We start from the raw sequence: 18111 nt of genomic DNA on the forward strand, positions 1-18111 counted from the left end.
ATGTGCATATTATTTTGTTTCAATTCGTCACGCTGGCCGCGAAATAAAACTTGCGGAATTGATTATGAATGGTTGGGAAAGAGGAAAATTATTTATAGTCGGTGAGAGAAAGTTGCGGGTTCTGACAAACAGATGCTTGTGTATGTATGTAAAATTTTCTTCCGTATTGAGAACCGCTTCGTTACAAACGGAACATGGATATTAATCATGCGAAATACTGTTTAAAAGTAATTATGAAGAATATAAAAGCAGGAACTGCTAGAAACGATTAGCAAGTAAAAAGTATCATTGTGCACTTTTACAGCATTGTTCAGTGTTTGTTAACAAACTCATACTCGATATGAGAAAAATGATGATTTTACAGAAGGACAAAGATATTTTCTTTTTAATTCTTGTTCGTCTATTTTGTACACTTATTTCGCAATAAATTTTTACGTTTTAACATTATTTAAATAACGAAAAGAATTATTTAATAGTAAATCTACGTAGCCGTGAAAACAAAATTGTTCGGCGTGTTAGTTTACCATAAATTTGCATAGTTTGAATCCGTAAGAGAAGAGCGAAGCAATTGCAAGCGAATTTTCTCCAGTCGCGTCCTCCGAATTCCTTAAATTGAAATTAACGAAAGAGAAAGATTCGAACGCCGCAGAACATTGTAATTCGTTTTCTTTCGTATCCCTGCTAACGAGAATACTAATCCGATCATTATGCAATGGTCACACGTACCGCTACCCTTAACTTAACTCTACTTCGTTTACAAAAACAACTTCTACATATTTAAGTGGAATTCTTGGCTATGCAGTGCTATTCTTTACTTTAATTTATTCCTGAATTTCTGTGATCCACTTTGCATGTATAATATGCTTAAGAGACCGTTATTGGCGTCCATTTTACATGCTACAAAATGAGAACGAAATATCACGCGAGATTTGATGAAAAGATAGAAGAAATACACTTTGATAGAAATTACGGCGGATCTGAATCGCTGAATAAGTGATATTGACCCACATTCGCACGGAAAGGACCAGAAGCAAGATTCCTTGCGTTTAAAGGGGTTAAGACGTGTGTGCCTTGCTGTTATCTTGGCCGAATGAACTGATTAAAAAAGACCACGTCGCAGTTGAGCAGTTTTTCGAAAAAAAGAAAGCCTATAACCTATGGCGTATTCTTTGATCAAATAGTCGAATTATTAAAAAATATGCATTTGTTTCGTAAATATAAAAAGAACAAGGTTCTTTAAATGCTATTACAGTCATCGATTTAAACTTACCTAATACTAAACATATATTAGGTTGTCGGAAAAGTTTCTTCCGTTTTATAAGATGATAATGGATGAACAACTATTTCTGTTTTATATTATTTTATTGAATTAGGTGTCCATTTCGTTATATTTCTATTATTATGTTCGTGCATAATTCAAAAAACTAATATAAAACGAAAAAACATTGCGCGTCCATTCTAAGAAACTTCTCGGACAATCTGATAGAATTAAAACTTGCAACGCAATTTGCTCGGTTCATTTCGTCTTATGGATCCTTTTCCCAAAAAAAATCTTCCATTTATCCTTCGCTTCGTTTCTTCATTTCATGATCTTTCACGAGTCTATACAGTACACACACGAGCTAGATACCAAAATTATTCAAACTTACACTACTTGCAATTAGAAAAATATCCCTTTATAAACATATAATATAAACGACAAACGGGAGCTAAGTATCCTCAATACACATCTATAATCTTCAATGAAAGAAGAAAAATTTAGTGATGAGTAACAACGAGCAGAAAATGCAGTAATACATTCCATGCTTCCATCAGCGTACCTAAAGCGATTCAACGGTACATGTACGTAAGTGTACTCGGTTACAAACATCTGGTTGAAAGCCTCGTTTGAAATTCCCACTTTTCGCGAGATTATCATTCGCAGAGATCCAAACGCGTTACTCGCGCTCCCCCATTAGATTGTTCTCTCTTCAGGCTGGAAGACGGTGCGTGTAAAAGGGAATAAACTGTTTGAACCGGCACCGCGAGAGACCCGCGAGGGTATCGTCTGGTAGGGGAGCCGACTGGTCGAACGAGAGGGACAGGAACTTGCACCTGACTCGTACAAAGTTTTCTGCACTCAGTCAGTTCGCGGTTGGTCTCGATTCCGATCAGGGGCATCGGTTCCACACATTCACGATTCCGTCGTTAGTCTGCCGGCTGGGAATACGGTCTCTATTCACTTTCGTTTCGTCCCATTAAGATTTCGTTCGGTCACGCGCGCAACCAGCACGCATCGTTTGACTTTCCAGTGGTTCCGTTTTGGTGCGGGGCAATCGTCGTAGAATGGGACGATCGGTCGACTTGATCGAACACGTCGACGCGACAGGCTATCGAAGTGTCTTTTGAGCTTCGATCGCTTCGAGAATTCTGATCGTTCGATGCCTGTCTCGTATCAGTGTACCAAAGGGGAAGCTCCATTGGCGGTGAATCGAGTTGTTTCGCGGAACAAGTGTAAAAAGTCATTCATTGTCCAGTAGGTATGTAAGAAACTTGTCGATAGATAGAACGTTGGGGACATCGAGCACGCTAAGTACCTATTAGCCATCGTCAATTCCTTCGATTGCGCCAACAGCGAAACGAAGGAACGCAGACAGAGAAGTAGAGAAGAGAAACAGGTAGCGGGGAGAGTCGACGATTTCTCAATTAACTTATGGCAGAGAGAAAGAGAGAGAGAGAGAGAGAGAGAGGAGAAGAAGGAAAGAGAGTCTATGGCCTGTATGGTACCTTTTAAGTTCGATAACGGTAAATACAGATCCGAGCTGGAAGTAGCGGACTCGCATTCGCGCGCGCGATCGCACACCGCTACTCTCCTCATGATCTTCGCTTGAATTATCCTGCCGAAAGCATTTGCTCGGCCCGATCGTTCGATCATAAAGCCCCGTTCATTTGCTTAACGTCCTCTCACAACGCGACAAATCGAATGGCGTTTTAGTTTAACGATAGAAAGTCGCTGTTGTAACGGGATATTTTTCGGGCTGACTGATTACGTTCAGAGACGATGTTGCGTGGAAGATCTCATCGGTCATGCTTGAAATATGCCAGTCTGCGAATCCTGATAATAGGAGATTTCACGAGGAAAATCGTCGGAAGGAAACTGGCGACAAATGTGCCGATCTGAGCCACGCGAACTTTGCGTCGTTCGAGATGTTATGAAACTTTTATACGGCTTTCAATGAGGCAGTATAAAGGCTTGCAATGATATTAGGCGTTCTTATCTAACGAATAAAACGAGGTTTATGAGTTCTACCGATCGATCATCTTACATTTTTACATTCAATAATCACGACAATTTGCTCTTCCTTTATAATTTCTTTCATACGATAAGTTGACTCGAGGAAATTTACTCTTCTGGTTTAGTTGTGCCTTGTAATATAAGAATTGAACTATGGTAAAGTTTAACTATGTAACTGGTTGAATATTTTTCATCTCTGTTCATCCATTCGAGGGAAGGTTTTTCAAAGAAAGGTTGACCGATTTAAGTTGGATTCATTCCGTGTTTTCGTATATATGATAGTTATGTTTTTTTCTTATTTCACACAATTTTATCAAATCTTAGAAACGTTAGTCGTTGCTATTCCTTCGTAAATTACGTAGACACCTATGCCATGTTTTTAATTTATTCAGCATTCACCGATATTGTATCGCTTTCATTTGATTTCCACTTAATTTCTCTTTAACTAACAATGAGTTTGCCAAGTGGAATTAATTTGATGCGAGGGAAATTTTTTTGTTATTCCTTAATTACTAATACATTCAGATCAATTAAGAAAAGTTTTCAAAGATAAGCAGTCGACAATGTCTGTTCAAATTCTCCACGATATTAAACAATAGCTAATTTAAAGCACCGACATTTAATTAATAGCGAATAACGCTTTATTTGCCATTATATTCCTTTATCTTCTTAAATATTACAGCCCTAATTTGTAAGAAGAAAGTTAGACGTATCCAGTTAAATGAAGCAATAAATTACTCTGATTTTATAGGGCAATAGAAAATCTCGCATAAAAATATCCAATATTTACGAATATATTCCTTTTTCTAAATATTTTGCTCATCGAAGAATTTAGGTACCTGAAAAAATGGTAAATATGCGAGTGCAAGGTTATAAGGATAAGGGAGAAGGTGATAAAATTTCATGTTCCAATTCATCTTATTCGTTTCTTTGATTTTGACTCCATTAAAAGTGGCTATTTCTATTTGTCTTGGCTTCTTCCTGTCACTTAACTCGCCAAACTCGCTTGTTCTTTTTCTTTACCGCTCCTGTACGCGCCGAGTGACGAACAATCGTAGAATGGGTGTAGTTTTATTTGAAATATCATCTCTTTTATCGTTGTACACGAATTGCTCTCGATAATGTCGTTTAATTTTACCTATTCTCGGGTAGAAGATCATCTTGAATTATATAATCGTCGTCAAATTATTCCAACGTTTGCATAAGTTTCTCGAAATGGCAAGCTTCAGCCTCAATCTCGATGCATCTTCCAGTTCTAAGCTAATAAACAAGTTCCGCCACTACACCGATGATTTATGACGTGAAATAACGAATTTCCAGCGACTTTGTTATGTAATAGCACTTCGTAGTCTTAAATTAGCCATAGATGACCACATAACAGTTTAAATTCTACTATAATTTTAGAATATCCAATCCTGTTTTATATCATATTCCCCGTGAAAGTATAATTTATCGAGGCCAGTACAAATGCAACGTTGGACAAAATCTAGGAACTTCTCGAACTCTAAAAAAGCATTTCGCGTGTATAAATTTAATACAATGATCTTCGTTCTTCCGCGACTTTTGCGCCAAGTACTGATCATGCCAAGTCATGCGTTACATAAATAATTTGTAAAGTACATTCCAATATTCAGATGAAACGTGTCTTGTCATTTTTCAGAATGATCATCTCGGTTTCGTTTAGCAGTAAAAATCAAATATATATATATATTCATATAAAAATTATATATCATGTATATTATTGAAAAATTGTGATTAGAAATGTGTAGAATCGAGAAAATGTCGAATATTTTACATCGAGCGAGAGAAACGACCGTCTTCAATGAAAATGATGAAACACCGGTCGACTATATGATAAAACGATCGAATCTTCGCGGAGTTCTGTCGCGAAGATGCAAGAAGAAGCGGCACATAGACAGTCTTCCCCTCTGTGTCCCTTTCTATCCATTTTGTTTCCCTTTCTCCACACTCCTGATACACTCCCCTCTGCCTCTTTCTCTCTCTTCCCCTCTCTCTTTGGCGACCATAAAACGCGCGTCCACTTTTACGCGGCTTTTACGGTACTTAGTCGCGGCTCGTTCTCCACGCAAGAGGAAGCTTCTCGAGGTCCATTCCTGAACGTGTTCGAGTGCAGGAAACGTACGCCACGGTATCCAGGAGCAGCGGTGCTTGCAATGACGGCTGCTGATTCGAGGAAAAATGCCGGTGTTGATCGGCGCGGAAGAGGAAGACGGGATACGGAGCACCGGTTGCTGAAGCAGCGAGTCCACGGAAAAGTCGCTTGGATTTTTGTATCGAGGTCGCGCGCACCCTGTCAGCGAAAGAATCATCGCCGCGATTATTTGGATTATTCGGACAGCAAGTGTCCATTCTAACTGGAATACTAATCGCCCGCGAGTGTACGAAAATTGCGATCGCAGATTCAGTGACACTTTGAAAGCACTTGGTTCGATGGAAAGTCAACCAGTTGCAATTGAAGATTCGATAACATTTTGACGAACGGTGTCAATGACCTGGAATTGAAGATTCGGCCACACTTTGAAGATTCTTCCGCCAATTACACACGTGTAAATCGTTAAAAACCTGTTTTGTTGTGTATATTTTCATACATTCGAAAAGAACATCGGCGAATTTCTGTCGTTAAACTATCGTTGTTTAGTCTGACGAGAGGATAAGGTGGAATTGAAAAAACTTTGGAAACATTTGAATCGACAAGAAAGCTGAGATAGTTGGCTTGACCAATGACATACGTATAACCGAATCGACGAGACTAGTTTCATATAGCTGCGAAAAGAAATTGACAAATTTTTTTTTTTAATTTCAAGACACAGCTACTTCGTCAAAATGTTAGAGAACGCAACCAGATGGCCAGGTAACGCGGGTTCGCGATTGGTGAAGGCTAGAAGCAGCCCAAATGTATCGAAAGCATCCCTATCGGTTCCTAGGAAGCAAGCAGTGCCCGATCAGAACAGATCGACTTGTACGAGCAAGCCTCCCGAGTTACAAAAACCACGGCACCTCCTAGAACAACTGCAAGATCGTCTCTAACGACCATGCCAGTGCTCGGACGGCTTTTTCCGCTGAATCGAAGACACGCGCTTCCTGTCCAAGCAAGTCTCGTCGATCGACACCAGACGGTCGGACAGAGGCAACGAAATGTTCATCAACGACCGTGAAAAACGAGAAGAGGCAAGTGACGAGATCCATTAGCTCCTCGTCATCCTGTACGATCTTGGAGGATCGAACGCTTCTGAAAAAGGGTTTGTCGTATGCTCCAACGAAATTGCCGAAGAAACCGGAAGCTCTGAGGAAGAAGGCCGCTCTCGATCGTTCGGTTAGTTTAGGCTGCGTTTCAGTGGATATTCGCGGCTCCGAGGAATCTTTCAGAATGAGCAGTTCCTTTAGTTCCGAATCGAATAGACAGATGATGGAGAAAGCGAGGAAGCAGGAAATTCCAAGAAGAAAATCAATCAACAGGTCTACCAGTTTGTGGAACGTGCAGGCTATTTCAAAGAACGATGTTCCGACCAGAAGAATGTTCGGAGTTTCGTCGAGGCCCAGCAAATCCCTCTTCTGGCGCATCGGAACACGCGCGTGGGTCGATCTCTGGCCGATCTATCTCGGGTAGATCGAGCCGTGGAGCCGACAATGCAGCCGGTGCATTTCGACGACGTCGACCTCGATCGCTCGATGGACGAACGTATCTACGAGAATTGTCGCGAAGCGTTCAACTGCACGCCGACGCAGAAGCCAGCTCGAACGTACACCAGCAATTTGGAAGAACGCGTGGCGCGACTGATGGCAGAGCTGGACGACGATGTGGATGACGATGAACAGGCCCGAGCGACGATGGTCGCGTCTACCGACTGCGTGGACGCTGCTCCTCCTCGTAGAACCAATTCCGTCTACGAGGTACGGGAGATCGATGTTAAACGAAGCAACGAGTCGAGTGTTAAGCTTATTCAATCTGAGCAATATACCGCCACGGTGATAAGGATCGAAGGGAGTTCAGAGAGGAGGGATGATTCGATGAAAAAGGTAGAAAGTAACGAGAAGAATAACTTGCAGGAGACTAGGAACACGATGAACGCGGTTAAAGGGCTGAGAAGTCGGGAGCACGAGAAGATCGATCGACAGGATGTCATCGAGGAGTCGAAGAAGAAGAAGGAGACGTCGAATATTCAGGAGTTGAGGAAGAACTGGGAGAAGCAAACGGTCAATGGATTGATCATCAAAGATGAGAAGAAGATGGAGTTTGCGTCTGCTCTAGTTTGCGATACAGAACCACCGAAGACCGCTTGTCAGAGGAACAACGAGGCGAGACAGGAAGCGAAGAGCAAGCAATCGGTGGGCAAAAGAGCCAAGGAGATCGAGCATCTGGTGAATTTTTTCAACTGTAAGAACGCAGAAGCCACGAAAGAGGTGAAAGATCCGTGGATCAAGACTCGAGCCACGCCAGACACGACGACGATCGAACCGATGACCACGTTGAAGAAGAACGTCGATGTTAAGAGCATACACGACTATAATGGGTACACGTCTGATGGCAATTGTTCGGAAGACGAGTGGTCACATGAGCAACGAGAACAGGTTGAGTGGAAAGGTGAAACTCGAGATTTTGGGGAAGAGCAGTTTTCGAGCAAAACGAGGTTCGCGGAATCGGTGTGTACGATGGTACGTCGATCGTGAGCAGGTTGGAGCCGGAAAACAAGCCGACGATGGTCGTTCGAAGCAGCGTATCGACTTCGAGCGGTGCCAGCAGCATCGACAGCTGTAAGGGGAGAATACGAAAGTCACGGTGCACTCTGGTAAAGACCGGTGGAAAGCTTGCAGATCCTACAACGATGGACGACAGGTCCGTCGCTTAATTAATGGCCTTCTAAACCCATTAGATACCTAGTGAGAACGATCGCTAATTTGATCGAGCATCGATAATAATTCAGCTAGTGAGAAGTCTCCACATTCGTCGATGAATTTGAAATCTTTCCTTAGTTTCAGCTTCGGATAGTTAGCTGCAAATTTATTGTCCGCTAATTCAGATTTCATTTATTTCTTATTTCCTATCGGTTTAGAAAATTTATCTCTTTCTGCGGTATTTTTACATTTCTACAAAACTCTGGATTTTTATTTTTAGCATACGATATCGCATATGTTATTTTCTTTTTTTTCTTTTAATTATTCGGTATGTTATATCGCGAGAAATAAAAATGTTGTCAGTCGTTTAAATTATGAAAGTTCATGTTCTACGAGTAATAACATTAAAAATGTTTTTACGAAATATCGATCATTACTAATGCATTAAATATTAATTAATAACGTTCCGCAATATATATGTGACAGCTATGAGGTCAATTCATTAATCAAATACCGCGGAAAAACTCGAGCAATCCATCATTTCTTCTAATCTCATGATACAATTAAATCGTATTTTTGTCGCTACCAATCGATCAACTTTCCTGATAGAAAGTGCACTTGCAACTTTCAAGCCGAACTGCTCTCATACAAGGAGAACGGCTTGAAAATGATTTATGTTAAGCGCTGTGAGAATGTTTACAAACAGTCAGCAAGATAATATTTGAGATAATAAACGTTGATTGTAAGAGTCTAAATGGGTACAATTACGCTTGCTTCAAGCACTGACTACAGCCGCTACAGTAGAATCAGACCAGAGAAGTTTGTCGTCTTCTTGACGCTGAAAAATGTTCCAGCAAACTCTTAGAGACAAATTCCTATTTGCTTTCTTTTTTTATTTTTACTTCTTACGATTACATTTCGTTACTGTAATTTATAAAACCTTTTGAGATGTAGCAGTTAAAAAAGCAATGAAATATTCGTGCTTGGAAAATTAAAGGAATGATATAGTAAATTATATTAGCTTTTATTTTGTTCTCTTTCGTTAATTCTGAATATTACAACAATCGAAAAAGTGTACGAAAAAATAATCGAATAAATAAAGTAATTGAACGATTACTAAGAAAGCAGAGACTAGGCTTAGAGCAATAGATTTTTCCATCTATCAACATGGCATTTTATTGTTTAATTACGTCTGAGAGAGAGTACATTTTACCATAATGTACTTCACGCGGTATGTAATCGTGAAAATCGTGTCAGGGATATCCTCGTTCCTTTTTCTATTCTATTCTTTTTCTCGTGAGTTCTAGTACATAAGTACATACCAACTGCATCAGCGCAATTTTAATGAATTCCAATGAAATGTGGTACTTGACTCGTGCATTCTGCAAATTTCTACCTCCGATCAAATTGTTCATTTATTATCGCGAACCTTAATATTTGCATAAATCAAATATTCATGTTTGTCATTTGCATAGCTTGACTTTTTACTGTTCAAAATTTACTTAATTTGCAAAAATAAATAAAAAAAAAAAACAGAAGGAAAGGAGAAGATAGAAATGTGGAAAGAAATGATTTTTTAAAAATATATCGGTAGAATTATGTTAATTGCTAAGGGATTCTAATTAGAAATTACACTGCGGTGAAAAATATTGAATACGTGTTAATCTCTCGGTTTCTTTTTGATAGATATTTTTCAGATCAGGTACTCTGGAGCGACTGGAGGCTCAGAGAGACGAGAAGCTAACTGGACACATTATTCTTCTTCAAGCAAGATGCAGGGGTTATCTGGCACGTCGCTCAACACTTTGAAAGTATGCCATGACATCTTGAGTTTGTAAAGTGCACCTTCACTTGTCAGACCGTACAGTAGTTTTCACTCGTCCCAAGAAATTTCAAAGTGGCTTCTTGTGTATTTCCGTAATGCCTTAACGAATCACCTTTTTCCCCCTTGTTTAACCGATCGGTTTCTTTCAATGTGAAGAGTTTTGTTTACTTCAGTTAGACAGCATCCGTCAGTCTCGATAGGGTTTTATTTATATTAGACACGTTTTACTTGCTTTATAAAACAAAACGAAAAGGAAACTGTAAAAAGATCTATGGAACTTTCATGGGATAATGATCGCAAGTTCCACATTCTCAGCGATAATTCCGACGCGTATTTAATAGAACGCCCGCATTATTTAATCTACACACAATATCGCACTTATTGTTCTTTCGTTTATTAATTAGTAATTCCAAATTAACTCGCCTTATCAAAGTTCCCCATCAAATTTCACCATGAAAATACAACGTTGAACATTCAAATTAGATTGCTTTATTAATGCGTACGATTAAGGAAAATTAAACCCGAAAGATGGCGATTGATTTAATTAATTGGTGAAATTAATCATCAATTCTTCATAATTACAAATATTAACACTTTACCGACCGATAGTCGATTAATCGGTTTTTTGTCGCCGACGCTTACCGACCGATAGCCTATTAATCAGGTTTTTGTCGCCGATGCTTACCGATCGATAGCCTATTAATCGGCTTTTTGTCGCCGACAATCTTTCTCATTATTTGAGCAGTAATTTGTCATTTAGCACTAAGGTATCACCTTGCTCGGTTGCGTTGCTCTGTAAGCTCGCACAGTTTTATACCAATTTGAAAAACTTACCGTTCGCGACGAACCAAAAGAATGGTATCGAAGAGTCTAAACCGAAACAGAGTGGTTGTATCGCTAGCGGTCGGTAAAGTGTTAATCGTTGATACGATGGCAGATTTAATAAAAATTTACTCGCGGTTAATAACGAAGTAATTGCGTTAAATATTACCCAACATTGCGAAAACTAGTATACCATGTAAGAATTAAAAAAAAAAAAATCGTTACGATGTTTACGTATTACATCCTTTCAGCTGCAAGATCTTGCGGTTAGATGCATACAGAGGAACGTTAGGAAGTGGATGTCCGTAAGAGAATGGCCCTGGTGGAGGTTATACGTGAAAGTTGAACCTTTATTGAACGTTCATAGAACAGAGGATCAATTGAAGCGAAGACGGTGAGGATATGCCTTCTATTTTTACGTGTTGATCATTTTCCATCGTTACATGTGCAAGAGAGACGTTGAACGGTCCATAATACTCTATAGTTTTCGTAATACGAAATGAAAGTACATTTTTTTTTTAAAAGAAGGTTACAAATTGTTTCAGTTTTTAAGATCACTGTTTATAAAAAGACGATCTCGTTGAAATTGGACCGATGAAATTAACGAGTATGTAATTGTGTCTCTTTGAACAGGAGGAGCTCGAGACTCTGAGAGCAAAGGTCGAAAGATTGGAGCAGGAGCGGAATCATTTGAAACACGATAATGATAGATTGGAGGCTAAGGTATGACCAAAGATTGTATACTTTTTATTTCGTTTTGCCATCTCTTAATTTTCTTTTTATTTTTACTAGAAACAATTTTTTTACGAACTTCTAATTCACGAAAGAATCTTGTTTGATTAAAATTCTTAATATGGTATTCAACGTTTAACTTTCAACATCAGAGGAAGATTAGGAATTTGAACGCTAACGACAAAGGCCTGTAACTCGTATCTCGTATCTACCTGTATTTTATACGAGAAAATCTTTTTAATGAGACACGAAAATGATGTATCGTTTACTACAACTGACAAAGCGGAGTAGAATGGAAGATCTGCTCAAACGATTATCCTTTCTGTAACTTAAGAAGGTTCACTTAGATCATTTACCTACTTGATCGTACTAATGCAACTTCATCAAGTGTACCGTAGCAAATCGACACTCGACTAGAATTCGCATATTCAGAAGTACGAGGAAAGTTTATTAAGTAGCGTCGTTTGTCCGAGCACTTGTATCGTGCAATTGGGTTAACTGCGTGAGACGAAGCGTGCCGCTCTCGGCGCTCGTTTATCGCGTTATGAATCTGATCAGCGGAGCATCGCGCGAAGTACCGACCTCCGCCGCGCGTTGCTTTGCGCTCAAATAAAGTTCCAGTGACCGACATTTCCTGCCTACTGGCCTGGTCGTATGAAAATTCCCCTCACGACCTTGGCATTGCTGTGTACTCCACGCCACCAGTCACCTGCGATGGTCGTTTGCCGGTGTTGTTCCGAGATTTCTAACCGGTTTCGTTTCGCTCGTTCGACCTTTCGATCCGCCGTCACTGGACTATTTCAACCGATCTATCGAACGATTTTCTACTTCCTGTCCGCCTCTGAGCTCGCCTCTTTTTGCTCCGTTTCCCTTGCCTCTCGTAGCGGTCCTCCGTCGACTTTTCTCGCGAAGACCTGCCGACAGATTTGGCTGCGATCCAAAATCATGGCCCGTGCTACCTACCGCGCTGCTCCTCGTCCGCTTTTTCCATCTCGCTCGCACCCGTCTCCCTTAGAATAACTCGGAGGTGACCGTCTCCACCAACAGACCACCGCCACCGGCCCGTGTATCGGCTGACCCAGGAAGAGTAGGCGTTGCACCGCGACTCCTTCTCGATACGGGTGTCGACGTTGTTCGACTTCGTTACGCAATTAAATGCTCGTGCCAGCCGATCCGATCAAATCCAGAAGCAGAAGGCCCGATCCACTAACGAACCTTACTATAGCAACCATGCAATTCGATCGCTGTTGGGCCGTATCTCGCGCGATTGTCCGTTGCTCTCGCTGCTGAAGATCCCGCGCGACCGGTTATTCCGCTGGGCAAGGCGGTCGATATCGATCAAAGTATCGTAAACAAAATTCTCTGACAGTCCGATCATCGATCTTATGAAACTGCACGAAGAATAGGAAACGTTCTCCGAGATTAAGGACGATGGTCCCATATGGCAAGAAATATCTTCCTTCTTATTATAACGAATTATAGTGTTGCACAAGTGTCTTGGAAAATTATGCTGTCGACACGAGATCAAAATTGAGTTGATTCAGGATAACATCACCAGGATGCCGTCACTGCCGACCACATACTCTGGCGCGATATCGCCCGTTTCGAACAGCTCGCAGACCTTCGAAGAGCCATTGACCGGTAAAACGATGACCGACAGAGTCAGCGATTCGGATGATACGATTACCGAGAATTCAGCAAGACCTATAGAACCGATGATATTTGCGAAGAGACCACCGTTGCCACCTTTTAGAAGACCAGCCAACAGATTGCGCGTTAGCCATGACAAAGAAGTCCATCGCCGTTAGCCTTTCATCTAGTCTGTCTTGTCGCTCGAGGTCAATGTCTGTGATGTCCTCGAGGCCTCGAACAAGCCTCGATTCACCAACCTTCTCTACTCCACCAAGAAGGATGTTTCCTATAGAAAGCAGGTCTTGTTTGGATTTAGAAGACGTGTCTGTAAAAGAACAGGCTCCTGTAGTATTCGACGCTAGTTTAAATTTCGTGTTAGGCTGCGACAAGCAAAAGATCAGGCAGTCTTTTAGGCCAACAGCTTCTCACATGGAACCTTCGACAGCATCTTCGTATTTGTCATCCAAGATCTCGCAGTTTTGAAAAGAACCGATCATATAATGGACGAGTGGCGAAGTCTGGGTCACAGAGATGACGCGGACAACGATTTAAATCTGCCGTCAATGAGTCGAGGTTACGAGAGACGCGGCATGGGTAGAAGCCAGAGCGCCACAAACATCATGATACGCGGTTATCAGTATTACAGCAGGTCGAATAGCATCGGGAAAAGTTCCAGGCGTTCCCTTTCTCGCGCCTCGGAAGACAGGACGATCTCCGACGGTGCCGGTCAGGAGGTATATTGCCTGTTTTGTATGGATTTGGAAAGTTCGTTTCGTTTCGTTGCTTTGCTCTGCAGTTCTAGCTTTATTATTCATTGGCGATGTAAATTAATTCCGTCTTCGTCTTTCCGATCAAACTTCACAATTTATTTATGGCTCGCGTTAGGTCCTGTTATTTTCTCTAACTTCGGTCCTCTTTTCCATCTGGCGTTAGATCCTATCGTGAAAGAAACCACGATGATATAAATCCGCTGATTTACGATTTATCTTATGGAATACTATACATAGCTTGGACCTAACGATTTTCGATTCCATGAATTGGAACAAAATTTGCATGAACAATTCATTTTGGATGCAATTCTTGTTCTGCGATAGTTGGATCATTGTCTGTCACGAGCTATACTCGTGTAATACACATTATACTGTGTACAATTAATTTGATATATATATACTATAGTATTTTTTTCGTTCCTGGTTTTTCTAAACCTCGTATGTATCACGTAAATAACGCAGAAAGTAGAATAAGTAAAGAAAAAAAAAAAAAGAACAATGGAGACTTTAAAATCAGATTAGGCAGATCAATTTTCTAAGTTGTTCTCCTTCACAACTCACGCGTAACCGATCAAGAGTGCCAGCTTTTCTAAACACTCTGCCTAGTACGTTCTTTATAAACATCTGGACACACGTTCGAACTCTCGTTTCCTTCGAATTGAACAGACACGAAGTCGGCAGAGCGTCTGACATAAAGAAACGCCATTCAATAGCTTTTAGAGAAATAACACTATGCTGATCTGTGTTGAACCAGCCATCGGTACGCTATTACGTTCGCTTGTGTTTTCGGGTAACATTAGCTTTTGATACTATATTTAATAGGCAGCTCGGAAAATACGCCTCTAAATGTCACGTTAGTTTTAGAGCACAGGATGAAGTTGTAAATTCTGATGTGCGCCACTAGGAACCGTGTCATTTGATAAATGAAAGACTCTGAATCAGTGGTATATTGTTTGTGCTTTGATTTTGATGAGCAAATGGACCAGTGAAGATCATCTTACTTAAATAGTGTCAAGTAAATGTTTTCGTTAGAATTGTTAGGATCAAGATGTGTATTTTCCTTTCTTAATGGGCCATAATAAATAATAAATGAATCGTCGACAGTGTATGTAAATTAATCCAATTAATGTTCATGATATTATCTGTACTACGCGATACTACATGTTGGTAGAGAGATTAAGAATATCCGTAAGCTAGAAGCGTTTGTAAATGAAACATAAATAATTTCTTATCTTGATTCTTATTGCAGCTGAGCGAAATGACTGCCGACTTTGCGGAAGAGCACTCAACATCGACGTTGGCGGCCGAAAGGATCGACGCTGAGACTTCGGAACGTCTACGACTGGAAAGAGAGCTGCAGGATGTGACCGAGGCGAACAAGAATCTGCAGCAAACGACTGAACGTTTGGAGATGGAACTTTTGTATGCGAGGGCCGCAGACTTAAACGGCGTAGTGTCCGATGCTGAAGATGGTGAAGACGGTGGCGTTTACAAGCAGAGATACGAACATGCTGTAAGGGAACTCGAGTTCACGAAGAGAAAAATGGCCCAGCAACATGAGGATGATCTTGAGCAGTTGGTTGGACTTAAGAAGCAATTGGAGAAGAAGGTAATTCGATCAAGACTTTACTTACACGAGCAACTAATAGAATAAGATAATAAAATCATACAAAGAAAGGATAAAATAAATATAAACAAATGTAATAAACTGGACAGCCTCGAAAACGAATACATTTTTTCTTCTTTTTCCAGCTTGTATCTACTTGTATGCTAAATTATTGGGTTTGAATACTAAATTATTACGATAAAGATTAAAACCAGAAGAGTAACCACGTGGGATGATGTTAAACGTAACATATTTTTGCGTTCCAGTTAGCTGATGCTTACGAAGAAGTCGAGGAACAACGTCAGGTTGTTGGACAATGGAAACGACGCGTGCAAAAACTGAATGGCGAGATGCACGACTTGAGACTACTGTTGGAAGAACAGACAGCTAGGAATAATCTTCTGGAAAAGAAACAGCGCAAGTACGTGCTACTTCAAACTTTCACGTCGTCTTTTTTTATTCGCTATTTCAATAGCGTTTCGCATTTGTTTCATCTTGGCTATGTAGAAAGTATTTTTGGAAACTTTTGCGTAAACGATACTGTACTAGTAGCGTAGATTCAGAGGATGTTCTAATTCTGTTATACCAGATTTAAGAGAAGATTTTTGAAGGTATTGAATTGAAAATGATCTTTCTCTAAATTAAAGTCGATTATTAAGTTAATATGGAATTATTTCTAACACAAATCAGTGTATCTTATATCCATTAAAGTTCCATCAAAATAGTTAAAATCGTTACGGTTTGTAATTTGATATAAAAGACACTTGAATTCATAATAGCACATTTTACGCAATTTCCTTTGGAAAACACGAATAGAATGAAATAAAATAAATAGTATCTTTCATACTTCAAGAAATCATCGCCTTGATTGTACTGATAAAATACGGTAACATAGATTGTTCACTTCTACAATTTTGGCTGAAAATTCTTGAAAGAACGATCGGTATATTCATTCACAAGAAAAAGTTTTTACTGGCGGCACAATTCTTGGTTACACGTTAAATTTGTCGAATTTCTACGCTATCGAGGGATGCTCTATTCTGATTTCGTTCGCGGCAACAAGTGTTTCTGGCAATTGTCCAGCTCGGTAATTTTGCGCGGCCAACATCAGCCACTGGTTGGAGGTTCGTTGGGTGCATAAACCGTGATTGACTGCTCCAAATATAGGTCTTGTGATCGCCCGGAAACTAGAATTTTGTCGCTACTATGGAAAAAAGATGTGCCATTCAGTCATGTTTCATGAATCAATTGTTACAATACTATATGTACATTAAAATTTAAATTGCATCTTTTCCCCTCCAATTTTCTTGGTCTTTTTTTCAATATTCAATACCTTTGTACCCTCGTTCTTCTATAAAAATTCCGACGATATATTCTATAAATATATTTTTTTTAATTGTTTAGATTCGATTCAGAAACTCAGAATTTAATGAACGATCTACGGCAAGAGAAAGCGCAACGTGAAAGATTAGCTAGAGAAAAAGAAATCGCGATCGCGGAGAAGTTTACCATAGAACAGAACCTTAGTGTAAGTATATTAATCTAAAATATTTCTATTTATCGAATTTAATGCTTTTTTAATTCCACTCTTTGTTTCTTATTCGTAACTACATTCTCATGGCTTACTTTTCAACGTAGGACGCAAGATTGGAAATCGAATTGAAGGAAGAAAGATTGCGGACATTGGGCCAAGAGCTTGAGGAATTAACATTTGGTGGCAAAACGGAGGAGGAAGTAGCACAGCTGAAGAAAGCGAAGCATGAGCTGGAGAAGAGAGTAAAGGATCAGGAAGAGGAGTTGGACGACTTAGCTGGCCAGGTGCAGTTGCTCGAGCAGGCGAAGTTAAGGCTCGAGATGAGCATCGAGCAACAACGCAAGGAAATACGCAAAGAGATGCAGCAGAGGGACGAGGAGTTAGAAGACGTACGTGGTAACGCTCTGAAAAAGGTGAAAGCTTTAGAGTCGCAGTTGGAGAACGAGCACGAAGAGAGGACGATATTGCTTCGAGAGAAGCATGAATTGGAACGTCGTTTGGTAGCTATCGAAGAACAGGATCGTGCTGAACGTGCGGCAGAAGCTGATACCATGCATAGGTATATTATGCGTTAAATGCGTTATGCGTTATGCCTGATTTTATAGTCGTATATGGGGAGACAGTAGATTCTTCGAAAAATATTTGACATGTCAATTCGTGAACTCTTTAATTTTATATTTTATACTTTATATTATATATTTTATAGGCTAAAAAGAGATTTGAAGAGAACCAAAGCATTGCTAAGAGACGCTCAAACGATGCTGGAGAGATCGAAAGGTGACTCGACGGGTAAAGCAGCTTTACGACAGCTGAAGAACCAGTTAGAAGATGCAGAATGCGCTAGAGCAGTTGCAGTTAAAGCGAAACAGGCACTGGAGCAAGAACTGAATGAGACGCAGGCTTCGTTGGAGGAAGCACTGCGGCAACGTTCCGAAGCAGAAGATCGTGCTAATGTAGCTAGTCGCGAACGAACTGAGCTACTGTCGCAATTGGAAGAAAATGAAGAAGAGTTGGCAGAAGTGTGTTTCGTATTTAATTCACAAATATTATCTATAGCGATAT

The 18111-nt window shown here is 40.2% G+C and overlaps 2 protein-coding genes across 2 annotated transcripts in view; both read left to right on the top strand.

Moving 5' to 3' along the window:
• Nucleotides 1-18111, top strand: part of LOC117231319 (unconventional myosin-XVIIIa-like) — a 65476-nt gene that overhangs the window by 45537 nt on the left and 1828 nt on the right. The window contains 9 exon segments of the mRNA XM_033489673.1: nt 9815-9923; nt 9926-9939; nt 11027-11169; nt 11384-11498; nt 15159-15518; nt 15782-15936; nt 16920-17043; nt 17154-17608; nt 17756-18068. Of these exon segments, the coding sequence (XP_033345564.1) occupies nt 9815-9923; nt 9926-9939; nt 11027-11169; nt 11384-11498; nt 15159-15518; nt 15782-15936; nt 16920-17043; nt 17154-17608; nt 17756-18068 (1788 nt within the window).
• Nucleotides 13158-13640, top strand: LOC117231307. Its single transcript, XM_033489649.1, has one exon. It carries the CDS (start codon nt 13290-13292, stop codon nt 13620-13622), a length of 333 nt encoding a protein of 110 aa, XP_033345540.1. The 5' UTR covers nt 13158-13289; the 3' UTR covers nt 13623-13640.

This window comes from Bombus vosnesenskii, unplaced genomic scaffold, assembly GCF_011952255.1.
Source record: "Bombus vosnesenskii isolate JDL3184/JDL3185 unplaced genomic scaffold, Bvos_JDL3184-5_v1.1 scf7180000013263, whole genome shotgun sequence".
NCBI classification, from domain to species: domain Eukaryota; kingdom Metazoa; phylum Arthropoda; class Insecta; order Hymenoptera; family Apidae; genus Bombus; species Bombus vosnesenskii.

What these genes read in the sequence shown, in the direction of transcription:
- LOC117231307 (XM_033489649.1), top strand. Translation starts at nt 13,290, where the DNA reads ATGACAAAGAAGTCCATCGCCGTTAGCCTTTCATCTAGTCTGTCTTGT.